This window comes from Antechinus flavipes, chromosome 5 (assembly GCF_016432865.1).
Source record: "Antechinus flavipes isolate AdamAnt ecotype Samford, QLD, Australia chromosome 5, AdamAnt_v2, whole genome shotgun sequence".
In the NCBI taxonomy this organism is placed as follows: domain Eukaryota; kingdom Metazoa; phylum Chordata; class Mammalia; order Dasyuromorphia; family Dasyuridae; genus Antechinus; species Antechinus flavipes.
Window position 1 is genome coordinate 117,513,580 of NC_067402.1, and position 11,846 is coordinate 117,525,425.

At 33.3% G+C, this 11,846-nt stretch overlaps 1 protein-coding gene across 2 annotated transcripts in view; it reads left to right on the forward strand.

Moving 5' to 3' along the window:
- GRM8 (glutamate metabotropic receptor 8) overlaps window positions 1-11,127 on the forward strand; it is a 945,046-nt gene extending 933,919 nt beyond the window's left edge. The window contains exons 10-11 of one of the 2 annotated variants that reach the window (XM_051962591.1): window positions 2,686-2,932; window positions 10,556-11,127. In XM_051962591.1, coding sequence (XP_051818551.1) covers window positions 2,686-2,932; window positions 10,556-10,605 — 297 coding nt within the window. In that variant the 3' untranslated portion in view covers window positions 10,606-11,127. Of the gene's footprint in view, window positions 1-2,685; window positions 2,988-10,555 lie in introns of both variants that reach the window. The other variant, XM_051962592.1, reaches the window with a different exon arrangement.
- The last annotated feature ends 719 nt before the right edge of the window (window positions 11,128-11,846 follow it).

The window sequence follows — 11,846 nt, forward strand, 5'->3', positions numbered from 1 at the left end:
GAGCCTCTTGAAGTCAGGAATTATTTTCTTTTTGCCTCATGCATCTCTAATCTCTTGTTTGAAGGATGGGTCAAGAATATTCAAAACAAAGGCATGGCAATAGAAAATTGAGTTCTGTACTCAGGAAATTAAAAAAAAAATTAACTTATCAAAAGTAAATAGTCCTTAAGGGAATAGACAAGTGTAGTTTGGAGCCAGGTTTTAGACTGAATAAAGCTTAAAATAGGATTATCTTTCCCAAGGGCATTTTTATTTTAATATGAGTCAAAACCATTAAACTAAAGTGAAGACAGTGCTTATGGTTAAATTTCAGACATCAGTGAACAAGGGTGGAATACTCTTACACCCATCTACCCACTGAAAAACACACATGCAAACACACACATGTTTTCTAATACTTTAGAAGTGACAAAAGTAGGTAATTGTCTACTTCACATATTCACAAAGGGTGCCTTTTCCTTAGGAAGCACTTTAGCAAATGATTGCTTTGAGTCAGGATAATTAATATAATAACTTCATTCTCTCAAAGATATTGAACATTTAATTCTCCAGGTTAAATTCCAGGGAACCTTTCATGATAAATATCACAAATGAATATATGGGATAGAGAGAAAGAGAGAGAAAGAGAAAGAGAGAGAGAGAGAGAGAGAGAGAGAGAATGCATATATGTGTGTGTGTGTGTGTGTGTGTATCTGCGTGTGTATATATATGCATTTATGTGTATATATGTATGTGTATATATGCATATATACATATATTTGAATATATATACATATATGTGGATATTTATTTATAAGGTAGAGATCTTAATATTATCACTGGGGGGAGGGTCTTTTTTTTTTAATCATGATGGCTTGTACATAGCAAGTGATTGCTAATTGCTTGTTGACTGAAAATAGTGTATGCTATCTGAATAAAAGTCTTTGTGTAATAGCATCCTAATCAGAAGATCTTGTGCATTTTCTTTGCAAGAACCAAAAACTTGTGCTTTTTATTCAATTCAACAGATTTTTTTTTTTTTTTTTTTGGTTCACAGAATAGTCTATAAGACCCTGGGAATATACAGTTAAAAAACAAACAAAAACAAAACTGGGTGGTCCCTGTTTTCAATGACAGCATTACAATATTATTGGATTTAATTTAAAAAATGAAAACAAAAACTTTTAAAGCACTTACCCAGTACTATGAGACAAAACTGTCCCAAAGAAACTTTCAAGAGTAAAAACCAGACATTTCCCCTCCCCATCCTCTGCTTTTTTTGTACCTATCCCTCTGGAAGTACTATTTTAAGAAACAGTAACTAAGATCCATAACATATTGATTTTGACTCTAAAATACATGGGTACAGGGCATGTACTTTAATCAAAGTTTATCTTTCACTCATCACCTGACATAGTGTGTTTAATGTATATTTGTTGAAATGAATTTTAATTAGCATGCAAAAACACCTTTTGGATGGAATCATTGGATTTAGAATTAGAAGAGATCTAAGAAACCCTCTAGGGTAAATGTCTTACAATAAAACTAAAGGCAAATGAGATTAGGTTATTTGACTGAGGTGATGAAGGTTGTGGGTCAACTATTTTATAAACCTTACAATGATACATAAGGAGCTTTGGTGGAGGGGTGGTAATAATTGTCATAGCTGAGATTCAAACCCACATCAATAATCATGTAGAGATAGAGACATATAAATGGATGTATGGGTATAGACATAGTTTTAAATCTATTTAAATCTCTCTATATAATTATATGATGTGAGTTTGAATCTCAGCTATGATAATTATTATCACCTCTTAACCAAAACTTCTTACACATATTTTTTTGATAACTATGCATCTGTCTGTCCATTTGTCTCTAAATTTATCTTTGATAACTATTTACATCTATTATATGTAAACTTTATGACTCTGAACAAGTGAAAAAATTGAAGCTCAGAGAGCCTGAATGATTTTCTCAGTCTCATAGATAATAAGACATAGCTTTCCATTCTCTGAGTCATTTTATGGCATCATAGCTTTAGAAAACAGAAGTATCTTAGAGGTCAACTAAGATTTAGAAAGGTTAAGTGACTTGTTCAAGGTGTCACACATAGTAAAAGGTAGAACTTAGATTTACCTCCAGATCTATCATCCAGCACTGTGAAACTCAGGATTGTTAGAATATTGGTGTCAAGAGTTGGTTGTCTGAAATATTTCATTTCACCACAACTTGAGAGCTTTTTGTTTCTGGATTCAGAAGAGTGGTGAGGAAGGAGGATGGAAAGGAAGGGAATCCTCTGTTCTCACATCTCTTTCACTGCAGAGGCTCTGTCTTACAAAGAGGTTTGTTGGTCAAGCTGCTTTTATATTCCTTTTTTTGGATGTTTGTTTATAATCCAAAGATGAAATAAGGTGCAGAAGTTTAATTGTTTTTATAGAAACTATGTCTAATGAACATTATTATTGCCTTTCTCACCCGCATTTTCAGGAAACAAGAAATAAAAAAGGAGTGCTTGACTATAATTAAGGACAATTGAAGAGAGACAGACTCCTGATGAGTATGCAACAGAAGAAATAGCATAGTGTTTTCACCTTTAGTGGATGGTGCTGTGCAGTATGCACTTGAGAAAACAGTAGTGTGATTTGCTTGTCTGCCAATAAAGCTTGCTAACATATCTTGTAATGTTCTTTTTTTTCCCCTCAGATGTACATCCAGACAACAACACTTACCGTCTCCATGAGTTTAAGTGCTTCGGTATCTCTGGGCATGCTCTACATGCCCAAGGTTTATATTATAATTTTTCACCCTGAACAGAATGTTCAGAAACGGAAGCGGAGCTTCAAGGCTGTGGTGACAGCTGCCACCATGCAAAGTAAACTCATCCAAAAGGGAAATGGCCGTCCAAATGGCGAGGTGAAAAGTGAGCTCTGTGAAAGTCTAGAAACCAACAGTAAGTCATCTGTAGACTTTCAGATGGTCAAGAGCGGGAGCACTTCCTAATAGATGTACGTTTCATGGCAATCCTGTTTCTTTCTCATAGACTGGGGATTCGGTGCATGGGGTGGCGGCATGCCAAATGTTATATGTCACATTTGAAGAACAGTTAGCTTAGTGTGAGGGAAGGCCAGAACTGGAAGGGAATTTAAAGATCATTTAGCCCATTCTTAACAGATGAGGAAAACAAAGTCCATAAAGATATAGTAACAGATCCAAGGGTACTTTATTATTTAAAAGTAGATTTGAGACTACAACCCGAGTTTCCGATCCTCAGTACACTACTCTTTGCTCCAGTTCACCTAAATCCAAATGACTCAATGACTAGAGGATATCCTCCAGAGACCCCTACAGCCAGGAAGCCTATACTTTCCCTTGACATACACTTGCCATATCTTACTATGCTTTTGCTAATTTGGCCCACTGTAAAGTTTGAGATATATCAGTATAGCTTCTTTGGAGGGAAAAAACAATCTTCTTAAACCAATTAAATATTTTATTGAAAACTTAATATTGAACACCAACACAACCATGTATACTTTTAAATAGTTATTTTCAATTTAATTTCAATAAATATAATTATTTTCTTTTTTTAACTATGTCAGTTACTACCCCTACTTGACTCCCCCAAACAACAATGGAATTACTCTCGTAACAAATATGTATGATTAAAGGGGGTGGAAGAAGCATTTTAGAAACTCAAAAAAAACCCCATACATTTAGAGGCTTTTAAAGAATATTTCACAATTGTGTATATAATCCCAACTATAGCTTTCACTTGTGTAGTATCCCATAGCCACTTGTAATAAAAAAGATGATAAAATGATAAAAATAACCAGCATTTATTTAGCTCTATTGACTTTAGTATGCAGTAAAAGGTTTTGTTAACAGGACTTCTGGGGAATAATGATTGTTACCTGGTCAATAATTTTGTTATTTGTAACTGTTCGTTCATATTGCCCATAGTGGTCACCTGTTTTGGACTTTCTTTTTTGTTATACCAAAGTTAAATTAAGTGACTTATTCTAGGATTAATTAATTGATGTCAACATTTAAATCACCATAATGGAAATGCTCTGTAAGACAGAAAGGTAAATCTGTCTGCTATAGCCATTCCCACAACCCACTTACTTCCTCTGAAACCTACCTATTCAACTCAGATAGCAAAAAGGACCAGCTGCAACCCTGAATCTGATCGAATATACTTTAACTCTTCTATTGCAATTAATTTCTGCTTATGCTTTTGGGCTAATTGATTTGTATTCAAAGATATCAAAGATGTTCATTTCTAGTAAGGCATGAAATGCTATACCTTCTGTTATTCTATACTCAATAAGTAAATATAAAGGAAATAACAATCATGCTCTTTGCCCCCAAGTAGTTTACAATCTTGATAGGAAAATGAGTTTCTCTTAATTAAGATCAATTCTTATGGCAAATACTCTTGCATCTCTGGAGCTCTCTACGTTACTTTGGATACTTCTCTGGCTCTTTGACATAAGAATGAGGAATGTACTTTCTTTAGCTAGCATCATCATCAAATATTTGTTATCTGCTCATGTGATATTTGATAATAAGGAGAGTATCATCCATTTATAGATCCATTGGCAATTTGCAAAGCACTTCTGAGTCTCATTTTGATGCACACTTAAAGATAATGACCAACTCCTTAATCTGATTTCCTACTAAGGAACATAACTTATTTGTAACTATAATTTTACTAACTATTCTGATGCCTATTGTATTAGACCTCTCAGAATGAGGGGCTGATTTCTCTCTGTTTTCCCACTATATATAGACTAATATTGCTAGAAAATCCAGTCAGCAAATGAATTTTACCCAGATTACCACAAAGAATTCTCTTAGTTTCAAATTGTAAGTAATGAGAGATTGTTGAGGGGTGAGGATTCAGTGCTTGGGAGGAAGATGATTTTGCGTAGTAAGCAGCCACAATAAGAGAGTTCATTAGTCCCATGATTACAGGTGAACAATTTACCACTAATGGATCCATTTTGCTTCCTAACTTCTTGTGTGACAATTTACTTCTGTTAAGAGTTATTGGTGCTACATTCTTATGTCTTAGGAAAGAATCTGGTCTGGTGTTTTTATATCTTGAAAGCTTTAGTGTGGGAAGTTAAAGCTATTCATAGGAAGCCAGTAAACCACATCTGGCAGGTTATTTTCTTTTGATTCCTGGTGCTTCTCTATATGACTCACTGGAGTCGGTGATAGTGTCTTCCTTACAGTATCATTTCATAAAACTTCATAAAAAAAAGCTTTAAGAATGAGAATCACACTAAGTTTTAGTGGATGGCAGCATCATCTCTTTCTACCTCCCCTATGAGATGCAGTGGAAAATGAAATATCAGTTGTTATTTATTTTTTAAAAGCATAAATTACTTACTAATGTGGAAAATTCCCATTATTACCTAGGGTAAATTCCCTTTGATGAAAACAAGCCTTATGGGTTTTATGATTTTTCTATTATTTTCTGGTTATATGGAAGGGAAATTATGCAGCAAGAATGTGTTTGTCCATTTTCTTGGAAGGCTGGCAAATGCTGGACTTGGATGGAGGACAAGTCAGCAAATCTCTGGAAGGATCAATTTTTTACCTTCGGAAGGTGAATCAAAGATAGAAAAAGTGCACTATGATTAAAAAACAAATACTGTTTGAGGCATCTCTAAGTAACACACACGTGATTAGAAAGTTCATTCACCTTTCAGTGGAAAAATTGGCTTATACATAGGAACCCCAGGCAATTTCTATTTAAAATGGTCAAGAGATAGCATAATGCAACATTTGAGCCTTTAAACCTTTCATCTATGAAGCAAAGAGGCCTTTCCTTCTATATAAAGAGAGGTTGACTATTTGTAGCCTGCATTTGGAAACTGGTATTAGACACAGTTAAAGTATCTTTGTGCATTGTTCTTGTGCTATCTGTATAGTTCCCCCCCTTCTTCCTTTTTAAACTGACTTCATAAAACTTTTCCCCAAACATCAGATTTTCTGAAACTTCTATGTAATTACTATTCCAGAACTTTACCTTGTTTTTATACCAGTAATGTATCTTATGGATGTGAAAATAGAATTGATTACCTTGAATACCTTGGTGACTTTAAAGTATATAGCTCCCTATTGTGATAAAGTGAAGGAAATAATTTTCCACATAACCCCAAACACTCACAGTCAAAAATTTGTGAATTATCCTTGTCCCTTAGCTTCCTGACTTTTGTCAGTTCACTATCTGATGTGTTTCCATTTAACTATGCTCAAAGAAATGTAGAGAGCTTTGCCTTTCTTTCCCTTTCTCTTTTCCTTTCTTTCCTTCCCTCTCTCCCTCCTATCTGTCTCTGTCTCTATCTCTGTCTCTGCCCCCGTCCCCCAGCCTTTCTCAGGAGTAAATGTATCTTGCCTATTTGCAGCTTCTGTGTGACTTTTTCGAGAAGAGAAATGGAGAATAATTCTCTTTAATAGATGGTTTTTTTCTTCTCTATTATTTTAAAATTCTTTGAATTTAAATGATCCTATATTAGTACCAACAGCTAAAAGTTCATCATACTGAAATTCTCTCTTTTCCCCACCTCTACTCTTTAAAAATGACTTTAAGATCATGTAAACAAGGCCCAGGCAAAGATCCCAAATATAATCCTTCTCAAGTCACAAATAATACATTTAAAGAAATTGGAGGTAAGAAAGTATATTACTTGCTGAATTTGCAGTATTCTACCTTAGACAAGAAAAGGTCATATGTGTTTTCATGGCCAGGGTCAGAGGGGAGGTAGAAACAAAGTTCTGTGTGTAGAAATTGTATTAACAGTGCTTAATTAACAAATGCTGTGTATGGCATTCCTGAAGCTATGTTCATGTATAATTCATGAAAACAGCTGCTGCTGGAAGTTGATTTGTTCTCTCTAGCTCATGAACACAGTGTGGTGCACACAAGGAAATACATATTTGCTATACTCAAAAACTGATTTTCCTATTAGCATACTCATCTCCACTGTTGAAAATCTCCTTGGTAGCTCATCCTTATAGATCTGGTACATTTCTTTCCTGAAATATTCAACGTAAAGTTTCAAATAGGAATAAAATACCTGTCATCTCCAAAAATGGTCCCACATTTATTGGTTAGATTGGTAATCCTTGAAAAGTCTAGGTTTTAAACTTTTCAAATCATCTTTTGCCTACTTGATTTATAGATTTGCCTTTTCTTTTCTCCAGAAACATTTTTGTACTAATTATTCAGTTCGCAATAAATTTTAGATTTTTCCCCCTCTGAAAATCATTGGTACTAGGGGGAAAGAAACCTTTAATTGGGTTATTCAGATTTATCTATGAAATAACAGAACTGTTTACCTAGAAATATCCCTAAGACCAACTAGTCTAATTTCATTTTGCATATATTGAAAATTATACTTTAAATAATTAAGTATCATGACCAAGGTCCTGATTTTGTGATCTAGCATCCTTTCTATTGTACTTCACTTTCTTCACCAATTTAAACTCCAAACCCTGGCTGATGTTGATCAAAAATCTGAAAAATCATGTTCCTAATCTAAGAGATTCTTCTTAGTTACATAGTGATTAAAAAGCTAGACTTGGAGTCAAGAACATCTAGATTCAAATTGTGCCTCAGATACTTTAATATGTGTGAACCTGGACAAGTCATCTACCTTTCCTCAGCCTTAATTTCTTATCTGTAAAATAATTACAATAACATCTACCAGACATGGTTTTGGGGGTAATATTTAAATGATATGACAAATGTAAAGTGATTGATAAATCTTAAAATACTATAGAAATGTTTACAGAATCTGATTTTCAAATATGAAATATAAAATTTGTTAAATTAAAACAAAATTTAATCTACTTAAATTATTAACTAGTTGTAGAATAATCAGTATTCTGTTTTGGGCTCTAAGACATTGACTAATAGCAGGAATAAGTGGAATAAATCTCTGGGCTTTAAGCTAAACTGGACTCTGTCTCCTAAAGCATCCCTAAACCAACTTGATCTTCTTTAGATTGAGAGATGATTCCCCTCATGCTTGTAAAAGACCTTTCAGTTTCAATCTGGGTCAAAAGAACCTATATTTGCCTGTTTCAATACAGGTCCCACATAAATAGACCTTCAGAAAACCTTTTATTAGTATAACTCCTCCTCCTAGTGGTATTATTGTTACTTCTACTAAAACTACTACTTTACTTCTTACTACTCTTTACTTTGGCTGCTGCTGCTGCTGCTACTGCTACTACTACTACTACTACTACTACTACTATTAATTCTACTACCATCCCTACCACCAGTATTACTACTAGCACTGATAAACTTCTACTACTACTATTAAAATACTACTAGTGAAATACCTATCATCTCCAAAGTTGGTTCCACATAACTTGGTTAGCTTGATAATCTTGAAAAAGCCTAACATCTAAGAACTTTAACTATTACTTATTATTGTTATTACTAACTACTACTGTTTAATACTGCAACTTATTATTGCTGCTACAGACTATTACTTTTACTTCTGCTACCACCACCACCATGTCTACTGCTCTTACTATTCTTGCTGCTACTACTACTACCACTTTTGTTGCTATGACTAGACTACTATTTAGCACTACTTCAACACAACTTTTTCAAATAGCCAACATATATTTACAGTGAAAGAAAGGCCTCTTTGGTAGAAATAAGTGGCCTTTCTGAAGTGTTTTGTTTTAGGGCTCATAAGTAACATGATGATATATCTATATAATTGTTAATATTATACTATTGTATTACTATTATTAATAATAATACATTTTCTCAGTATAGTAGATAGTTTTGCTCACTTATACCTGACCTAGTCCTTCCAAAGGAAAGACTTTGAGGGTTTAGACTTTTTTTTTTAATGTTCTCAAACTTAGCTCTCCCAGAATATCTATTCTATTAGGAAATAGAAATTAAAGGATGAAACCAATAATAAAAGTTATTTCCTACCATTCTTTCATTTCTTTGTTCTTGTGACTATTCATTCCCAAATTCCCCCAGGAAGATTAAATAACAAATCAGTTTAGATTTACTTCTTTGAATCTTATAAAACCAAAGGAAAGTTTTAGATTTTAATTTCTTGGAAATTCAAACAAATACATGAAAAATTAAAAAGATATCCAAACATAAATATGAATTTGATATAGTACATCTTGCTGTGTTATCTAGTTACCTTACAATAACATACTTAATATAACATAGTAATTAAACACTTTGTTTTTCTATCCTAGTCTACATTTATGTTCTAAAGGAATCCATTTACATCCCTTTCAGTGAAAAGTTAACTATATCTTAATTTGAAATGTTAAAATAGTAATTCCATATAATATCTCTTTATTGATGGATACTGTGAGATATGTAACTTGAAAGTTAATATATAATAGACATACTTATCCATTCATATTTAGTAACTATGATTAAAATGAAAATGACACTGCATCATATTCTTTAAAATCCCACCAGTCATGATTAGCTAACCAATCTCTCAGTAACTATATTACACTCAGAAACTTAGGTCATGTGACTTAAGTATACAAAGATGCTTTGTTTTTTCAATTGAGGTAGTGGGTTTACTCAATATAAGTGCAATGTATAATGCCATATAGATGTGAGATTTGTTATCACTTTTTCTTTCTTTTTTTGCTGAGACAATTGGGGTTAAGTAACTTGCCCAAGGATCACACTGCCAGGAAGTGTTAAGTGTCTGAGGCCAGATTTAAACTCAGGTCCTCCTGATTTCAGGGCTGCTGCTCTATGTACTGCACCACCTAGCTACCCCATGTTATCACTTTTTCATGAAGGCTATATGAAATTGTGTTTAAGTATGTGCACTGTCACACAAGTGTTCAAAACTTTATGAAATGAAAAAAAATTAAAAAATTAAAACCATCTCTGACTAAAATTCAAGTCAGTCATCAATGTTTTGTTAAGTGTCTACTATATGGGAAACACAATTCTACGTGCTGGAAATACAAACCTAAAAAATGGAACAATATCTGCCTTCATAGAGCTTATAGTCTACTGGAGAAATATAACATGCATAAATGAATAAATATAAACTCTGCAAAAAGAATTACCAAATAATTTGTGGTTAGCTTAAAGAGCACATGGGGTGATCATGAATGATCCTGTAGGAGGGTTTAATACCTGAGCTATAACAAAGTCACTTGGTTTAAATCCCTTCATTTCTTTCAACCTGCAAAACAACCCCACAGATATTATTTCACTTTAAAATGGAGAGAGATATAATAGTGCAACATTTGAACAATAATTCAAATATTATAGAAATATTTTAGAAAGAGTCACTTGGGCCTTTCATAAATATTTCTCTATTTTTAATTTTAATGTATTACTACTGCTCAAAAAGCATACATTATAACATTTGTGAGTCTCAGCATAGAGCTAAATATATATTGCATACCATAATGTTTTAAAATAAAAGGGAAAAACAAACAAGAAAAATAGCATGGGTCTAATAAGTATTGTTGCTTATTTGGGTTCTGAAAATCAAACTAACCAAAAAATGCTCTCAATTTGTCTTAATAGCTTCCTCTACCAAGACAACATATGTCAGCTACAGCAATCATGCAATCTGAAGAGAGAAATGAAATCAATCTGAAGAACTGCGGTATGTGATCTTAACAACGAATATGACACCACCAAAAACTCACTCTTGGAAATCTCTGTAGACTACAATCAATCAATAGTCAGTCTCTTAAAGAGCAAAAATTAATCATGAGCCAAAAGTATCGGTAATGGGGAGGAAAGAAATCTGTTTTAAAAGATACAACCAATGAGTTTAAAGCTCAAGAATTGCTTACTCATGAGAAGTTTAAAAAAAAAATCACAAAAGGAAAACTAATGTTAGCTTGTGAAAAAAATGCTGTTGAAATAAACCATGTCTGATGTTATTCTTGTAAGTAATTTTTTGTGATTGTGAGAACTCCCATTCCTGTCCTACATTGTTCAACTTGTATAAGACAATGAGTCTGTTTCTTGTTAATGGCTGACTGGATTGAAGCCCTGGGTTGTGCTAAAAATTAATGCAATGGTTGAAGCATGCACATTTTTATACAAATAATTTATTTCTAATAATAAAGGAATGTTTTGCAAATGTTGAGACTTGTTTCGTTGCAGTTTTAAAGGCAGGGGGGCCCTTCTCTTTGCAACTGGCCCTATTCCCACTATTGTTTAACTCCTGCTATAAAAGGCCTGGTATGTTTAAGGGTCCTTGAAGAATGTGCTGTTGGTGTGTTGTGTATGTGTGAATGAGAGAATGTGTATTTTATTACTATGCCAAGAGAAGTTATTTGTATAAGAACTCGTGAATATTTCAAGATCCCCAAAGTAGTTTTTCATAGTTAATTTCATTTTTTAAAAATGAGAATTCAAGAAATAGCTCAAGGCAAAATGCTCAAGGTACTTATTCCAACCAAAAATAATGACTCAGAAACTTTTATTTTGAGAATATTTGTACTATTGTGATAATCTGATTCTGAACAAGGTAAAATTTTAGTGAAAATTCTCTGAAATTCCCCTTTATTTACCTAAGTGCAAACCACTTTTGTGTTATAGAATATATGAAACTGAGCAGTATTAACCATTTCCTATCTGAGAAAACAAAACCATTTGTTTTCATAGAAGCCTTACGGAAATCAATGAAGTAATGGGCCTTAACTGGTACATTATCCATGAACACAGAGTTACTTTATTTATTCCTCCAGAATGATTAAAGCAATCATGGTTCACATAGTATGTCAGTGCTTTCTAATTTTCCCAATGAAAACATGCATTGGTTCATAGAACAGCACCATTAGAAAGAGTAAACATGGAAGCA